At 40.4% G+C, this 19,478-nt stretch overlaps 1 protein-coding gene across 2 annotated transcripts in view; it reads left to right on the forward strand.

The window, feature by feature from the left end:
* Positions 1-17,793, forward strand: part of UVRAG (UV radiation resistance associated) — a 109,972-nt gene extending 92,179 nt beyond the window's left edge. For both annotated transcript variants that reach the window (XM_040056230.2, XM_058419428.1), the window contains 2 exons: positions 2,227-2,318; positions 14,169-17,793. In XM_040056230.2, coding sequence (XP_039912164.1) covers positions 2,227-2,318; positions 14,169-14,871 — 795 coding nt within the window. In that variant the 3' untranslated portion in view covers positions 14,872-17,793. The remainder of the gene's footprint in view (positions 1-2,226; positions 2,319-14,168) is intronic.
* Positions 17,794-19,478: the final 1,685 nt, after the last annotated feature.

The following is a 19,478-nucleotide window of genomic DNA, read 5'->3' on the forward strand; positions in this document are numbered from 1 at the left end:
TTTTTTTTTTTTTTTTTTTTTTTTTTTTTTTTTTTTTTTTTTTTTTTTTTTTTTTTTTTTTTTTTTTTTTTTTACATTGTCAGAGGTTAAGGAGAGGAGGAAGAGGAGTTCTGATTTTTCAAGTAAAAAACGTTGGTTTTAAGTTCCCTCCACCTCCATGTTCACATGGTTTTGGTGATATACCTGTAGTGGCCTGCATCATGCAGCAAAGCAGAGATTTCTTTGTCAGGATATGTGAGACTACTACGGAATTATGTGAAGCAGGAGTTAACCTTTGCTGCATTAATGGAGTGATAATTTTGGATTCAAACTAAAACCCAATTCATCCGCTGGTTTTTGTATGTTTATTTCTGTCCCTAGAAGGCAAATGAGTTTTTCAGCAGTTTCTGGGTTTGTAAATATATTAGCAGCAGCTTGTATTGATGCAGACACAAGGCAGTGTTGCTTTGCTTTTAATCTATTACAAAGCCAAAATAGTATGCAGTTTATGAAGTTAAATAATAACTTTTTCTAGAGGTTTCATGAAACTTGCATCCTAACTTCACTTAATACGCATCTCTGCTGTTGGAAATACGAAAATGTCTTAGTAGAAGCAGTGGTTTTGCTCATGTTTGGATACTGGGGTGTCTCCCATGCATTCTTCTGATCTTGGCTGTTGGAGAGATCCTTTAATCCACCTTATTTTCATACTCTGAAACCTTAAAATGTGAGAACGACTTACATTAACAGGGGTATTCCATGAACTTTTCATTGTTGGAGGAGGAACAAATGTAAATGTTTTGAGGTTGGTGGGTTTTTTCTTTATTTCTTTTGCTCCAGGCTAGATCTCCAGTTAACCAAATCCACTATAATCCCATCAGGATAATGTGGTGATGGTTTTGTAATTTATATTGTATGGTTGTCTTAAGCCAGGTTCTGTCATGTAGCAGAAAATATGAACCCCAGCCACTATATGATTGGCTTTGTCAATATGGAAATAATAAACTGTAATAAATGGCCAGCTATTGTACAATGCAGTATTGAGTGATTTTCTTCCAAAGTAATTTTTCTTTCTGAAACTCAGACAAGCATAAAAATCATTCCAAATTTCAGGAGTCTTTTTCTCTGAAAAACTGATTGTTTGGGAGAAGTCAAAAATTTTTGAAACATAAGATACTTTCCTGCATCTTACTGTTAGGAATTATGGAAAGAGGTATGGGATTCTAAACAAAAGAAATTTAACTTTGAGTGGGACTGTCCCATGTTTCAGCAAGTAGCTCTATCAGCACCAAATTTGTGCAGTTAGTGTGTGTGCCTGTATTAGAGTCCAGCAGAGACTTCTAGAGTGTGTTAACATATACTGAGATCTGCTTATTAAATTGGTAGCACATCATTCCAGTAGCCAGAGATACTGGAATATAAGGTGTTGGGTTTTGGGGTTTTTTTTCATATTTTAACCGCACAAGGGATACATTTCTCTGCAGTTTCCCTGAAATTTTGAGATTCAAACTTGAAAGACAAACTTTTTCCCTTCCCTGTGCTGTTTTCTTCAGAGGTATTTTTAATTTGCTGACTTGTTAAACACAGAGTTTATAATTTTCAGCAGTGACAGTTATGTCATGTGGACGATATAAGAACAACTTGTAGGAGTCAATATTCAGGTTAAAATATGTCAGTGTTTAAAGCCTTTCCTTTTGCTAAGTAGTATCTGATTTGAGTGCTGGATTTAATTATGATACTAATAACAGGAATTTAAATGCTGATATAAACTGTGTAATGAGCACAGATACTGATCAGTTGTGTGACAACATGTATTTTTACTCATTGATGTTACTATAATAATTCCATTACTGATCCCAGTATACACTGATACGCTCAGACTGACAAGTACACACAAGTAAATATTTGGAATTCACGAATATAGAACATTGTGATGGAGTTTGGTCTCTTCCCTTAATGGCTGTGTTTTTATTAAGCTGTGAGCCTGTTCTCCTGTTGCAGATAGTAAATGGAGAAAGTGTAAGGAGGTTTAAGGGTCAGGTTGACTGATTATTTTGTCCCTGTTCTTGGGCAAATTTCCTAATACAAGTATTAAATGGAACGTTTTCTTAAGGGGAATAAATATCTTGGAACTGCTAGATAATCATCCTAAATTTTCTAAAAACCTAGGAACTTAACTGACCATGATACAGTCTTTGGGATTTGGAAAGATGTGCTAATTTTAGGATTTTTTTTCTGTTTTTGTAGCTTAGATACCAGCATGGGCTGAGTACTCCAGATCTAAGGCAAACTCTTCCTAACCTGAAAAACTTCATGGAGCTTGGGCTAATGGTTAGGTGGTAAGTATTTATTTTTTGCAATTTAAAAGAAAGAGGTGAGTGCTACAAAAAAATTGAAGGTAAGGATTTGTCTCAAACAAGCAGCTCCTCTTCACAAGCTGAGCATGCTTGGTGAGATTATGACCTCCCCAAAACGCAGACCATGTAACTGTCCACAGCATTCTACTGTTTTCTTATGCTCTTACAAGTTCTTTCACATGATGGGCCCACAACCCTTCTCAGAGGCTGATATAGCAAGGGAATCCTGTTTGAAAAAACAATGTTCTTCACTAGAGGGAGGTGAATTAATTGTGGTCTTAAGACTGTATTTAATGTTTGGTAGCAGGTGTACCTTCTGTAGCAAACTGCTTAAGCAGAATAGGTCATAGCCTGGGCAGTCCCTGACTGTGATTCAAGTGAGCTGCATAGAAATATGAATGACAGCACAACCTCTCTGTAGCATAATTGCTGCTAATGAAAATACGTGTTGCATGTTCAGCATTGTTGCTAAGTGAGAAACTATATTAATAAATAACTGAAGGTTATAATATCTTCCAGGGAAATCCTCTGTACTTCTGTTCAGATTCACTCTGGAGGATTCAGACTCATCTTCCACTGTCTGCAGAAAATCAAATCATACAGGTTTCTATGTTTTAAGGCTATAGTTAGTTTAGGTTTATCATGCAGGAGTTGTTTGAGCAGGAGGCTTAATCAGTTCTCCTTAAACAGAGGTGAACTTTACTAAATGTGAAGCACAGTTTACTATCCAGTGTATTTCAACAGGTGATACATGGTTTATATTCACATGTTTTTAATTTATGCTCTTTGAAATGTATGCACTCATGCAGTCTCTTGCTTTAAGCAATTTTGTCCTGCATTCTCATCATAGAATCATAGAATAGTTTGTTTTCCTGCATTCTTAATTCTCATGAGCAAAGCAGTTTCTTCTCCCTACATTTTCCTTTTTTTAAAATTAATTTTGGTGTCAAAAAGTACATATGTGAATCCTACTATAACAGGTCGCAGGGAGTCAGAATGGTTTGGGCTGGAAAGACCTTAAAGATCATCCAATCCCTACCCCCTGCCATGGGCAGGGACACCTCCCACTAGATCAGGTTGCTCCAACCTTCATCCAACCCAGCCTCGAACACATCCAGGGATGAGGCAGCCCCAGCTGCTCTGGGCAACCTGTGCCGGGGCCTCACCACCCTCCCAGGGAAGATTTTTTTCCCAGTATTTCATCTAACTCTTCCCTCTGAGAGTAGGAAGCCATTCCCTCTTGTCCTGTCCCTCCAGGCCCTTGTCAAAGTCCCTCTCCATCTCACTTGGAGCCTCTTTAGACCCTAGCAGGGACTTTAAGGTGTATCTGGAGCCCTCTCGCCTTCCAAACTGAACACCCCCACCTCCAGGTCGCTGTTTGGAGTCTTGGCTAAAGAAAACAAATATAGGAGTAGAAAGTTTCCTCTTTGAGCAACACTGTAAAAAGTGTTGCTTGGTGGAAATTCAGCTCAGCCAACAGAGGAAGTAAATAGGTCCTGAGAAGAGGAAGCTTGGCCCCTTGTGCAGTTTTGTTCTGTAAGTAGTTTCAGGCACAGCTGAAAAGATTATCCCTGCTTTTGTTTTTCCCTCTAGCAAGACACATAAAGAAAAGCCTTCTTCATTGGGAAAATATCACTGACTTTTTGTGTAGTATCCATCATGGTAGTGTAAAAATCCTCAGATGACATGTGGTCCTCTCAGAAAATCTGAAAATGAAAGGCCGGACTGTGACATCTGTAGCACTTTTCTCTGTTCATCCGTAGAGTGGGAGGGGTGCAGGTCGTGGATGTCTCCTACAGTCTTGAAAAGCAGAAGTGGGTTGACACTGGAACATTTGAAATGGGAATATTTTTCAGTGTGCATACCTGTTCTTCCCATCTGGCACATGTTGTCTCTGAAGAACTGATCTGGAAACTTTAGTTATGCCTTGGAGGTTTTTCCACCATACAATCCTGTTTTCTGTAGGTGATGCACAATCATTAACAAAACAAAGCACTTTTTTTTTGGCTGAATAATATTTCCATGTGGAAATACTAAGCATAGCTCTTTGGGAGTATCACATTCCCTTCTTCTCCCCATGGATGTCTATGCCTCATTTCCTTCTCCCCTCCAGAACTTGTATGAATAGTTGTTAATTTTTAACTTATTTTTCATTAAACTGATGATTCCAAACAATGCTTCTTAATGCTTCCTAATAATATAAATGGAAATAAGGCTTTACAAGGAGTCTATTTTGAGGGGAAAACTGGCTAGACTTTCATAAATAAGCAGAATACAGATGTCCACTGCCCTGTGGGTAATACCTGATAACGAACATTGAAACAAAGAGGAAAGCCACTAGCTGTTAAAACTAATGTTTGGATTAATTTTTTGTTTTCAGGTTACTGTGAATCATCTGATGTCTTCTGACACTGACTGAAGTCAGTAAAATATTTCTAGGTTATTCTTTGTTTGCAGGGTAAGAGCAGGGAGATGAGGTTTTCTTGTCCACATATTCACTTGCACTGCCTGATTTGTTTGGTCCTCTTGCTGGTCTTCAGTTTCCTTTCTGAGCACTGTAGCTGTTTTTTTCTGATTTAAGTTCTGTCGCCACCATAATCATTACCATTTTAGATTAAAAACAACCCCAAAAAATCCTCCATGGGTTTTGTAGAGGAGCTCATCTATTTCATACATCTATCAGAGCAAAGTGGGCTCTGAAATCTCTCCTTCAGTCTTCTATGAGTTCCCCTGTTTTGCCTGGAGCTCTTGGCTAGGCTTTGGCCCTTTGGAAGGTCTGCAGGGTCCAGTGTCTGTGCATCAAGGTTTAGTGGCTGTTTCCCTGTGCCTGGTGAGATTTGTGTTGTTTTGATTTCTCAGGTACTACACTCAGTTATACATGTTTTCACATCCCAGTTTGCGTGATTTATTGCAGCAAGCTTGCATGTCTACAAGCTCTGCTTCCATCTTCATACCTCTCCTGGTACCAATATCCTGCTGTATTTACTTTTGTCCCAAAAATCTTTACTTTTTAGAATTTTAATTTTGGGAATACTTGTCTCTGTTTCCATTTTTTTAGTTCTGGAGTTTCACTGGCTTCCAGAAAAGTAGCTCAGTTTTTTAGGCTGGCTTTTGTGGATGCAAGAGGCCCTATGCAGATTTTGTCTTAAATTCTTTTTCTTGTGAGCAGGCAGTTTATTCCAGCATTTGAGACTGAATCATAGAAAGGTTTGGATTGGAAGGGACCTTAAAGGTCATGTTGTTCCACTCCCCAGCCATGGGCAGGGACACCTTCCACTAGACCAGGTTGCTCCAAGTCCCGTCTGACCTGGCTTTGAACACTTCTGGGGATGGGGCAGCTTCTCTGTGCAAGGGCCTCACCACCTCACAGCCAAGAACTTCTTCCTAATCTCTAATCTAAATCTCCCCTCTTTTAGTTTAAAACCATTCCCCCTTGTCCTGTCCCTCTCTGCCTCTTTAAAAAGTTGCTCTCCTTGTTTTTCGTAAGTCCCCTTCAAATCCCCACTTTCATGTAGCCTGTACATTTTAAACATAGTTTTATTTCTTCTTGCATGTTCAGATTTACCTTTCACAAGTTTAGGCTCTTTAGATCATGGTTGCGTTAAATCAAGAGACTGACTCATTTTCTTTCCTATACTTCAGCTTTTTTTTTTTTTTCTGTGTAACTTACGAGGGATAGTATTTGTGATTAACAGAAAGCAAAGAACATGCTGCAAACCAGAGCAGTCCAGCAAGAAGACTTTTTTCTTAGTGAATAGACAGTAGACTTATCTAATGCTGGCAAATACAAGACACTCCTTTGGAATGGCTTTTCTGTAGGCAGGGAGATGTCCTTTTGAGCTGCATTTAAAGGCTTTCCTCAAAAATACTAGAGTGCCAAGGCTTAAATTTATGTTTTGAGGCTATGTCTTGATTAATATACTGCTAGAATCAAGAGGACCCCTAAACTTCTTAGTTATGAAAACTCTGGTGGCTTGATTTATGAAGATTGCATTTTTTAAACATATGTTGCAGAATTTCTTAGCTGCCAAAATATGCGGTTTCATCTTAACTTCATACTGGCAGCCTTCCTGTTGCTATTGTATATTATTTAACTAGTGATCTCTAAGAAGGTGAGAAACTATTATTGCTTTTTAGCACAGTTGACATGACGTCAGCTCTGACCTGCTCATGGAGCTTCAAGCATTTCAGATGACTATAAACCAACTAGAACACCTTCATTTAGTATTCATACTGCCATGAAGTCATAGTTTGCAACTCAAAAAGGTCAAATGGTGTTTAGGTTTTTGCAGATTTTTTAAAGTATTCTCATTGCAAAGAGCTGTAGCTGTGGATTTTGGCCAGGCAATCAAAATTTAGTATTTTGACCAGCTGTGATCCAGTAATATTCCTCACAGGAAACATTTCTTGGGGAGGAAAAGATACGTATCTGAGCCTGTAAATTGTATTTTGTCCCTTACATTGCTTTACAGTTTCTCTAAGCCACTTGCAGACAGATTAAATAATCACAGGTAAATTTGACCAAAGAAAGCTTTTATCAAAACTGCAACCAGAATGTGTTTACTAAGAAAATAATTTCAGAAATGTTTGTGTCTTACTTCAGTCACTTTTTCTCATGTGTTTACAGTGGGGAGTTTGTGTCTTCTGCCTTAGGGCTAAGAATGTTTAAACTGACTATTGGTTAACTAACAAAAATTAATATTTTGTCATTTTGCTGCCAGAAAAACTTGCAGCTGAAGTAAGACTGTTAGAATAGGCTTTTGAGATTTGGATGCAATTCAACCATGGAAATTGGTGACTGTTGCATCAACCCTCTCATTAGAGGGTAGAAATCAGCCGAGACACAGACTTCTTGTTTATCACAGCATGAAAAGGGTCCTGGTTTATTCCTTTTTGGAGATTAGCCATCCTGACTCCCAACTATTTACTGACTCTGGCTGCAGCAAGCTCCTACTGTAGGCTTCCCTTGCAGCCTCTGACTGTTGGTTATTTCCTGCTAAACTATGCATATATTAGTTTACAGACTCTGAATGCAGGCTTTTACCTAGCTAGACTATGGCTGCAGGCTGTAACTGCAAACCCAGACTGACCTCACAGCAGTGATTCTCTTTCCCCAGAATCCTGTTTCTTAATAATTCTCCCTCACCAGCTACCCCACTCCCTTTTATCACACTTACCTTTATTGGTTATAGCTGCGACTCATCAGGGGCGAGGCTGAGTTGTGTAATTAACACAGCTGTTACTTATCAGGGGCAAGGTCACATGTATTCCCTTCTCCTGCAGGTGACCTGAGGCTTCTCGTTGTTTTGTTGTTGTTGTTGTTTGGGGTTTTTTTATATTTAGATCCTGCTTTCTGGCAGGAACTGTACATATCTATGTGCATAACCAGTTCTAGTGTCATCCAGCCTGATGACTAAAAGTCATCAGGGCCTGATGACAGTTAATCAAATCAGTTTTTATACTCCACAAGTCACAGGCCATTCTTTTTGGACAGATGTCCACACCTGTCTGCTATCTCAGGAGACCAACCAAGGGGTTGTTGCTGGAAGTTGGATCAGCCCAACCTGAGTAAATTATCTCAAAGCTGTGCCTTAGACTAAAGGGCTGTGCTCCTGCAAGCCAAACCCTTCTCACTGGGGACAATACCTGACAGTCTCTAAAGTTTCTGAGTAACTGGATGATAGTTTTCTAACATTACTTTCTTTTTCATATACTTTTATGTATTTTTTATTAATTTAATGAGCTGTGAAGCTCAAAGGACAAGGGACAATGTCTTTAAACTGATGGAGGGTGGGTTTAGCTTAGAAATTAGGAAGCAGTTCTTCCCTGTGAGGGTGGGGAAGTCTGGCACAGGCTGCCCAGAGAAGCAGTGGCTGTCCCATCCCTGGAAGTGTTCAAGGCTGGTTGGATGGGGCTTGGAGCGACCTGGTCTAGCGGAAGGTGTCTCTGTCCGTGGCAGGGGGATTGGAACTAGATGGTCTTGAAAGTTGCTTTCAACCCAGACCCTTCTGGGATTCTTTCTCTGGACTTTACCTTGATACGAATGCTGTGAATTCTGGTAACAGTACAGCCTCAAGGAAAACACAAATGGACTAGACACCTGTTGTAGTAAGTCAGCCAAGGCTCCATTTTCTTCATGCAGGAAAAGCCAATTCTTTATTCACACAACTCATTTTACACAGTTTTACAGACCTTGTGTGTGACTTTAATTGGTTAATAGCTTTCTTGCCAATTACTCTATTGGTTAGTAAAAGGTATTTTACTTGTCCATCAAATCTCTCTATTCTTGGATAGTTTACATATTTTCTTTACTGATTCTCATGGGACAAATCCCTTGTTATTGCAGGTGCATTTCTTTTAAACCCAAGAATAGGTTGTTGTGCTAACAAGTTCTTATACCAAGATTGTTTTTACATGGGAACTTGCAAATTGCATAACTACACTTAGAAGAGATTACAGGCTAGCTAATAATTTAATAGAGCAAGTCTGATTTTATGAGGCCTTTCTTTTATAATTCTTCTACCTGTCTATGACAGACACCCTCTGTTAGCTGCTTGTTTTCATAGGTATTATTAGCAACCTTTTATTTCTGAGCTCTGTGCCTCTGTCTAAGCATTACTTTTGAACTAAAACTTCAATATTACTTCCATTCTCACCTGGAGGAAGGTGATGGCACAGGAAAAGACATAACAGTTAAACCCACTGTACCCAGACCCATTATGGATTTGTTTTACATGCCTGCAAGACTATGACCATTGGTCTACTTAAAAATCTATAGAGAGCTATTTGTCTTCTCATGTTTGCCTTGTAGACACTTGTCACTCAGCCTTGAGCTTGTTGCCTAGGTTGTCCCCTGTGATCAACAGGAGGCATCCAGGGAAGATGATTTTCCCACTCATCATAACTGACTCTCAAATAGGGGATTACTACCCTTCTCATTTTCCTTCTCCAGTGACTGTGGAAGGAGCCGAGGCAATTAACTCTTGAATGGCTGAACTCCAAAGCCCTTCATACTTATTCACTTCTATCTAGATGCATTAGGTAGTATTGGATAAGCAGATAGACCATACTATTTACTTCATTCCTCCATTCTCAGATTTGGGATGTTATCCCTGTATTTATCTTCATGTTGTTTCTCTACGTGTCTTCACTCTGTCCTTTTCTCTCACTTGAGAGAGGATCGGTATTTTGCAAGTTTCATCTGTGCAGTAAAAGAGTTAACATCTCACCCAGGGTCTGCAACAGGTCATGATGGTCTCTGGCTGGGCAGTGGCTGAAGCAGTCACGGTGATAGATTCAAGCTGAGTTGGTGCTGTGCCAGGATCTCAGGGGGCCAGGACAGAACGGCAGCAGACAATTTGGCCGCAAGGCTGGTCTCAGGCCTGTACTGTGTTTAATTCCAGCCATGGGCCAGCCTGACTGCGATGGATGGGGGGAAACCAGCCTGGCCAGAATGGTGCCTGGCAGGCTCCCCAGGAAGGGGCCCAGCCCCTTGGCAGGGACTGCCCAGCCCAGCCGCAAAGAGGGGGCCAGGCCAGCCTGTTACCTGTTCCCAGGCCGGAAGAAAAAGAGATTTTTCCTGGGCTTGTTTGTCTTAAAATGTTGTCTTGGTTTTGAAAGACAGTTGTCTGCCAAGGAAAGCTAGAGCCTCCCTTGGAACAGAGAATGTAAACCCCCTTCCCTCCAAATTATTATAACTTTGCAATTAGGGGCTTTCAGGCAAAGATATGGGAATAGGAGTAACAGTTCTTTACTAGGAATAGTAAAAAAAAAGGAAAATAAAAATGTAGTAGTACGAAAAAATAAGCAAGGTAACAAACAAAAATCCTGGAAAAAAACCCTGACAGAGTCAGGGATACAGCCTGGCCCCCTGTTGGTCAGGGTGTTGGAAGCAGTCCAGATAAATCCTCCTGGAGTGACAGATGTGGTTCTGTGGAGTAGAGATGGTCCTGTAGAAAGTCCGGTCGTGACGAGATGGGTCCAGTCTTCCTCTGGGCACGCAGTGGAAAAACAGGATACCTTGTGTTCTTCAGTCCCAGTTTTTGTCTAGCTGGGAACAGCTGGCTCCTCCCCCACTGTGTGGAGCATCTCACAGTGGGATGATGGAATGTGTCATGTCATTGGTGGGCCCTAATGGCCCATTACCAGAAGATGTTCCCCTGGAGGATGGAGGGGTGGTGAAAGAGATAAGAAACACTGCCCCACCTGGATTTAATGGCTGGGCCATGATCAGAATGCATCTGCCCCCCTCCCTTGTGGAGTTACAATAGAAGGATAAAACATCTCCCAAAAAACAGCTTTCAACAGATGAAATAGAATACTCATTTTTAGGTTACGTAATTCAATACAAATGCGAATCTCACAGGGGCGTATTCAGCTCTTTAATTGGTTTAACAGGTTGTCAATATTCAAACTAGCCACTAATTGGTTTCGTCAGGCATGGAGGAAACTGCTAACAGCTTCTGTTAGAAAAATTATTTCTGTGGGTGGCTTCTTTCCTCCTCACCAAATGTCAGTGCAAAACCAGTACACCTTCTCATCTGAGATGGCACCTATTCTTGTGAGGTCTTTTGCTGCAAAGTGATGTATACAACAGGAGGGTCTACTCCAACCCATCTGTAGGCTGTTCAGGCCACTGTGTTTGTAATTTGTCTGCGCTCAATTCTGACTGCTTATGTTCCAGGCAAGAGTTTTTATCACTCAAAAATTGTGTAAAGAGTAGATAGTCTTGTCACTATTTTGACACACATACGTACTTAAATCCACAAGGTACGGCTTGCAAGTCTTCCTGAATTATATTTTAATCTCCTAAATACCTATTTTAACCTGTGGATGATTGAATAAAACCCAGAGAAGTGGCAGAATTTCCTACAAACCTTCTAGTCATTTTGCCTAGAAGGGGAGATAGGAAGCCCTCACTGCTGTACAAGATGTTACAGGTCTGATGCTTTGACATCAAACTCCTCTTTTACTTTGGGAAGGATACAAGTGTCCTGTACCATAACATCTGTAGGTGCCATAGAGACTGATCTTGCTGTTGCTGTGGAAGTCTCTTGGTGAACCTGAACACAAACTGTTGACAGAAGAGTAACATGACACATCTCTGCATCTATCATCCATTGCACATAAGGGAAAAAAAGTTATCCTTCCAGTAAATCTTGTATTATACCTAGTCTTGGGATTCTTCTTTTTTTTTTTTTTTTTTTTTTTTTAAATGATTGGTTTGGTTGGTGGGGGTTTTTAATTTTTTTTTAGGTTTTTGGTTTTCAATTTTTAATTTTTTAAATTATTATTTCAAATGTGGGAATTGTTTCTCTGGATTGCAGCCCCCCTCAGTTCCAATTCAGCAGGAATATATTTCCATTGCCTGACATCTCGATAGAAACCAAGCAGAATGATTTTTATCATTATTGTTGCAGGGTTTATAGCTCTGACAATAGATTTTTGGAATTGCCCATTTCTTTTGGAAAAGGATGACAATCATAGAATCATTAAAGTTGGACAAGACCTCTAAGATCATCAAGACCAACCATTCCCCAGGCCCAGGTCACCACTGACCCATGTCCCCAAGTGCCACATCCACACATCTACAGTAAGTGGCCCTTGAGTTTGGAAAGAAGCTCCTGTGAGAATGGTGTCCACACCATCTTCTTTGCATACTCACTTATTGTTTTAAATGATAATGGACAGTTGATTTGTCAGATAGGTCCAGACTTAAAAACAAACTATATACAACTCATTCTAGAGCTGCAAAAAACTCAAAACTCTCTTGCCTGGAGACTCCTTTTTGTACTCCTCCAGGCTTAAAATTAGACTTAAGCTGCTCTTAGCAGAAAGAGTAGTCCCAACCTGTGCTTTGGGTTCAGTTCTATAAAGAAGAGGGGAGAAGGAAGTCCAGTTCTGTTGCATGGAGTCACTGCCTGTCCTTCTTTCTGTGGCTCGGGATGGGACATGCATCTTGTCACATCTCTTTGGTAACATGCAAATCACTGTCCTACCCAAATAAGAGAGGGAGAATTCAGCTCTGCAACGTGGGTGTATCTAGAATGGGAAAGGCAGCAAAACCTTAGATCTCTCGCGCTGAAAAGCACCACCTACTCCTTTGCACAATATCCTGTAATTTGAGTAGTGCTCTGTATATTCAGCTATCACTTGTCCTGGGCAATTAGTTGTCATAAAAATGGGATGATGTGTCCTTTGACCCAGTGAAGTGTCTTGAATATCTGTCTTCTTTGTGAATGTTCAGACATCTTGGAATTTGGGTAAATTCCTAGAACTTGTCATTTAACTATAAGATAAACAGAATCTCCTCAAATAAGTAATAGAGTATTCATTTATTTTTCTGAATGAAGGCAGAAAGCACTAAACTGAGGAAAGGGAGGACAAAACAGACCATCCCTAATATATATGCAGGGCAAATTGCCTGAATACAGTTCACAAGTCTCCTGCCACAGATTCTAGTGTTTGACATATTACATCATTCTGAAAATAAGTCATTGATGGTGTAGGGGGTGGTTGAAAGACAGAGCTGTAAAGGCTTTGTGGAGTTTGCATTCAAAAGGTCTGAAACAGCTGTTGAAATCTAAGAGGAAAGTTGATGTTTTTGCTGCTGCCTTTAATGCATGGCCATTACCTGTCTTCTTGACTGTCTGCAACTGTGTATTCTGAAAAACAGCTTCTCCTTAAGGTGATTTGAGGGTTTTGTGGAGAGACAGAAGCCCTACAGGCTTCATTTAGGGGCAGCCTGGGAGGAGGTAATATGGGAGAGGAAACTCAACAGCAGTACTACTCACTGCCCTCCCACGGGGACACATTCTTCACAGAGGGACTTGTTGCAATCTATTTTATTCTATTTATAAAGTGGAGCAAAACAAGAAAAGTAATGTGGAAAAGGATCTGTGCTAGGGACTACTCATAACTGCTGTTTCAAGATTTTCCTGTGCCAGACAAAACCCAAAATGTATTAGGCCTTGAGCAGAAGGAGTTTCTTTTAAATGGAGTTCATGAAGGAGTTTCATACTGACAGTAGTTGAATCTTAGTTGCATATTCAGCAGATCAATAATAGCTGGTGTTTACTATTTTTTTTATAATTTGGAAGGAAAATGAACCAGCTGTTTATGGTAATGTACAGCATACTATTTGCATACAGGGTGGTGATTGTATTTGGGTAAGGATTGAGCTGATGAAGGAAAATTCTCATAACACCTGAGATGACGCAAAGTGGATTTTCCAATTTATAGAGCTTGAGACAGTGAAAGTAGCTTGTAGAACTCTATTAAACAGTCAAGTCAGACTTTTAAATTAGGCTTGATTGGTTCATGTTCCTTAAGAAATAGAGGTTGGCATTTGTCCAAAAAGTTTTGGAATGACTGGCACAGAAAAGAAGAATATCTGGCAAGAATAACCCTCTGCAAATAGTGAAATTGGTGTGGTTTCTCTCCTTTGTGCAGCTGTCAGCGAGGTCCACTGTTGGATTCTTTGCTCATAGAGGATTCGGCCATTATTACTCACTTTTGAAGAGTTTGAATGGTTTTAACAGTAGAAATTAGCATAATGTGATGATTTCTTGGATTACTAACTTGCCAAACCATGGAACTCTGTATGTGTTCCTACACGACCTCACTGTTTTTCAGTACAGCTGTACTCTGGGGTGTCTTCTGTGGTTCATATGGCACTAAGCATGTTTGGGGTTTTAATACTTTGGGATAGAAGTTGTTGGCCAAATGGAGCCTGGAGTTGTGGTAAAACAATTGCTTCAGCCTTTGGTTAAATGTCTGTATTGCTCATGAGCATGCCTGATGGGTGTGATCTATTCTTTCCTTCTTTTATAGCGATCGACACCATACATCCAGTGCAATTCCTGTTCCAAAGAGACAGAGCTCTAGCTTTGGCAGATTCGATATTGGATTTTCCAGTGGGCTTCCTTCTCCAGATAAAGGACTCCGAAAACGAGCCAGCACAGGAAATGAGAGACTACAGTACAAAACTCCTCCTCCTAGTTATAACTCTGCTTTAACTCAACCTGTTGCTGTCACAGGCTGTGTTGGAGAGCTGGATAAAAAAGCCGGACCCATAAGTTCTTCTTTGGACACTTCTGTGGACTCCTCCAAAAGAAATAGCAAGAAAGGCCAGGACTTGTGCAGTAGTTTAAATGGAGAAAATGGAAGCCCAAACAAAACCCAAGATGGGCAGGAATCTTTCCTAGGACCTTCTAGTGCAATAAATGGGGCACTTCTGTCTAGTGAGTGCTCTGGCACCATGAGCAATGAGCAGCCCTGTGAGTTTCAGGCTGCACTCAACCCCGTGCTTTGCTGCACAGTGGAGCAGGCAGAGGAGATCATGGGTATGGAAGCGACGGGGTTCAGCACAGGAGATCAGCTGGAAGACTTTAACTCCATCCCGGTGGAACATGCTGTAGCGGTTGAATGTGATGAACAAGTCCTAGGGGAGTTTGAGGAGTTCTCTCGAAGGATCTGTGCACTGAATGAGAACATGTCCAGCTTCCGCAGACCTCGTAAAAGTTCAGACAAGTGAGCTTGGACAGAGATTTGATAGACATTGAGGTGAAATCGGTGATCTGGAATAGAAATAAAATTGCACTTACTCTTTATATTAATTATGAAAATAAAAAAGCTGAAGCTGTTCCTATGGTGGTAGACAAATGGACTTGAGCAAATAACACAGGATCACGGTGTATTCACAGCCCAGGTAAATTTTCATTCTGCTTTAAGTCCTTTTATGTCTGGTATTTATAATCTCTTGGAGGTTTTGTGGTATTTTTTTCCTTGGGCATTGAAATCTCTTTATAAAGGTTTTCCTGAAAACAATTTCTAGTGCTGATCAGCTCCTTCTATGAATGTTTGTTAAGTTCTTAATTATTATTTAGAGTTAAATTTATTTTAATCTTTTCAGAAGAAAAAATCCTTTAATTTAAAATACTTTTATGATAAGATGTCTTTACATTCTCCCATGTACTCCTGTGTTTGCTTGAGCAATGTAGTCAGTATTAGAGAAATACCACGAATTTGTTACAATTGGACTGCTTTACTTTGGCTGTGCTCTGTAGCATTTGAAGTTCTAGTTTGCACTGAGGAGTCTTCAGTTGGCGGTGTGAACTTGCCAGAGAATGAGCACCTGTGTGATTTTTGCAGTTTCCTTGTACCTTAATTAGAAATTACATTTGGGGGGTTTTCTACTCCTCTTTTCCTCCATACATGCTCTTCCTACCAGTGGAAACCTTGAGGACTAAATCACCTCTAAGGTTCTGTGTAATAATCTCAGCCTGACCATTCTCCACTTAGGCTGGGCACAGATCTCATTAGCAGAGACTTAATGAACCCAGTACCTACATGGGGTTCGGCTGCTACTCTCAAAGGTGTGCAGTGGGACACTTCAGATACCTTCCAAAAAACCCAGACTGGGAATGAAGCAATTTGGAATTAGGTGAATGTGTGGAATTGCTCCACTCTGTAAAAAGAAGGCACCTAACATTATTCATCTGAATTAATTTTTTTTAAAAAACATCTATACTTTGGGAGAAGAAACTTCCAGTGGTTTGCTGGAGGTGCAGTTTGCTGTTGGTTAGGTTACCACTGCAACGTGTGTTCAGCTGCACTAATGGGAAAGCAATTTGCAGCCTGCTTTGTGATTCCTGGTATGTGCTTCAGTTTGGATTTCATTGCTCTTGCTTTCTATATTGTATACCCAAGAATCTGGGCTCAGTTGTGAGCTCTGAAATATAAAAATATATAGCAGAATAAAAATAATTCATCATGCCTGGCTTTTTTTTCTCTCCCTGGTTTATGTTTTCTTTTGAACCCACAACCTAGTCTTTTCCTAACTTCACCGTAAAGCTAGCTAAAATTAACTTTTTAAAAATATGGATATGTATAATCTCAGCTTTCTGTTTCAAAACAAGATGTGTTTGTGACAACCGGTATACATAATAGCACTGTTCTAGAATATGCAGTTTTCCAGGTAACGCCTTAATGATGGTATTAAAACTATATTCACATTTCTTCGGTTAGCTTTTAATGGTTGTGTCTGCAGTTGCGTGGTTGGATCGAGCCTCTCTGCAGCGATTTGTTGCCTTTGGTCCATCCTAGGATGATGTGCTAGATGGGAGCACTCAGAGACCTTGATTTTGAGACACTGAACATGGTTTCAGGTGCAAAGTTGGAGACGTGCATGAGTATCTTCTCCCCCAAAATAGCTCTTCTGTTCCAACTTCATGAAAACTTCCCCAAAGGATGTGCTGCAGCAGCTCCAAGCACTGCTGTCATGTTTGGGAAGGAATAGGTAGGAAGCTCTTGCTTTGCCTAGAGAGGAGAAATAAATACCTGAAAGAACAGCACTTCGTAGTGATAAGGTATTCTGTCCTGAGCTTTTTACCATCTTCTGATACCAGTATAATTTCAGGTGAAATTCAGTAACTTTAGGTCAGTTTTGCACCCTGTGGTATGGGGATCTGGCATGCTCGAGGCAGCACAGGCCTGTTTGTACACACACTCATGTTCCTATATAACAGAAAAGCATTAGCTTGAGTGTGATGGTGACTTTCCAAAGCAACCCAAAGAGTAGTTGTGAAGTCACTGTGTTTCGTAGGTAAACATGGAGTGTCTCTGCGCAATTGAGCAACATGTGAAATTAGGTTTGTACAAGAACAGTGGGACTTCTTTTTTTTTCATTAGTTGTTTATTTCTTAGGTTGTACAAACCAAATGAAGTCTAGTTGTCCCCAATGTTGTGTTGCTGTTCCTGTTTAACCCTGTAATTTTTAATGTGTCAAACACTATGGTTGATTTTTGCATCTGTTGCACAAAGCTGCTCAGATGGGCTTCCTATGGATGTATCTTTAGTTAGCCTTAAATTATCCCTGTGTTTCTCTCCCATTTCTACCACTTTCCATGTAGCAGGTGGTGTGAGGTGGGACAGCATCACAGGGCTGATGAAGCATTGACTAGCTTCTTGAGGCTGTGAGGAAGGGGGTTGTATAGACTGCAGCCATGTCATAGCTTTCTCCTTTTGGTGTTTATTTTTTTTTCACCCCCTGTAGCTTACTTTGGAATTAGTGTAGTAGAAGACAAACGAACAGGAGGTTTGAGGATGAGATAATGGATCATTGTGTGCTTTCAATTTTCAAGAGGCTTTCAGTTCCTGCACAACCGTGGCACTTAAAAGTCTGCAACTGTCTTCAAATGGAGAAAGCATTTAATTGCAATCTCGATCTAATCCCTCATTAGAAATCCTTAAGATTTTTGAGCATATTAGTTTTGGAAGATCAGATCCCACTATATTTTTATAGCAAGCACAACAGCATTGGTTTATCCTTGCTTGACCAGGTATTTCAAATAAGCGAGACCAGAATATCCCATAGTAAATGACACATTAAAGCTATGTTGGCAATTGCAGGAAAGCTCATCTGTCTTTATAAAATAAAACTGATTTGTATCTCTCAACTTGTGTGTCTTCTTCAATGGCTCCTTTGTGTTTGTTTTCTTTATGAGCCTGGTTTAAACCCCAGTGGCCTTCCCAGCCCCAAAACTCCTTGGCTTATTGTTCATCAAATCAATATTGCTTCAAATGTGAATGGTTGAGAAAGAAGATTTGCCTGAAGAACTGACTTGCCTTGAAGGCTCCAAAATCCTGTTTCTGCAGAACTGGTTCTTCAGTTCTTTTTTGTGCTTCTCCCCAAAAGGTGGCATGCAGCTAGAAAGATAGCTGCTGCCTGTGTTGGGGCTGGGATTAAGCTGGATTTGTAGACATTTATGGATAGTGGAAATACTGCGTTCCTTCATCAGGGAAGCATTGCTACTCGTCCAGCACCTTCTGTGATCCCAGCTAATAATCAATATATGTCTGCCCAAAATGCTGATGTGCACCGTTAACAGGAGTCTGCTGCACGAGTCTTGGCAGGACTCTGTCCACGACTCACGAGTCTCTGGTGGGAAGCACTGAAATGTGAAGAGCTACAGGGACTTCCCCTCTGTCACCCTGGTTTTTCTGAGTTTTTTAAAGCCTTTTAATTGTTCATAAAATGGAGTCAGACTTTTAACTACTGCACAATATTAGGAGCAGTTTCTATTTTTTTCCCACATATGTAACATACACAAATCTTTTGTTTTTCATTTTCTGTCCTTTGTTTGCATATTTCTAACCTGAAAACAATTGTAACTGACAGCTAGCTTGGCCATTGGGCTGGGAGGTGAAAACTCTAGAAACTAATCCACAGCCAGACCCACAAATGTATAAAAAGTAAGAAATAAGCAGGTTCTCGGCTCTCGGGCTTGGCTCAGCCTTGAGCTCGCTCAGAGGAACCCTCTGCCCTGCGAAAATCTCTTGTCTCCGTGTGATTGCTTTGCGTATCCCTACAACACCCCTCCAGGCATCATTAGAAGTTTTTGGGTTTGGGTTTTTTTTTCTTCTACTGCCCAGTCTGTCAGCTAGCAGAGAGTAAAAACCCAAGGCATGATCTGTTTAGTCCAGGAGCTGAAATGGGAAGATACAGGAGAGAAATTTTACTTTAAGCTATTTCACAATGTTGAACAGCATTACTGAAATATAGTGGCATGAAAGCAAAGAATAAGGAGTGGAAAGAATAACATGGAGGTGCTACTGGACTTAATCTAGATAAACCTTGGGCTCTTCTGTGCCTGATTCTATCGCCTTTCAAATGGCCAGAGAGTGTATGTCCCCTTGCTGTCTGGCCTTTTTCAGGTGGAAGAGTTTGCATGTGCTCTGTCTGCTCTGAAATGAACTGGCATAGCCGGTGTCTCTGGGCAGATGTGAGCACCTCCAGTCTGCAGGCAAGCTGTTCTTAACCCCAGGTGAAAAAATATTTTCCAGGGGGAAAAACATTGCCTAATCAAATCTTTTAATTGCTCATTATTTTAATATCACTTTATTTTGTGTATGGTAAAATGCAACATTGGTTTACAATTTTTCATTAAATAGTATGAGAGCTTTTTTGCCCTAAATAACTGAGATGTCAGCTCTGCTGCTGTTCAGTTTAGTGGTGAATGTATTGCATTGACTGGCTCAACATTTAATCTGCAGGACTCTTCAGTCTTGCTTTACTAGGTTCCTTTTAATAGAATCATAGCATAGGCTTGGAAGATTCATCCAAGCATCATCCAGTTCACA

This window comes from Hirundo rustica, chromosome 2 (genome assembly GCF_015227805.2).
Source record: "Hirundo rustica isolate bHirRus1 chromosome 2, bHirRus1.pri.v3, whole genome shotgun sequence".
NCBI lineage: Eukaryota > Metazoa > Chordata > Aves > Passeriformes > Hirundinidae > Hirundo > Hirundo rustica.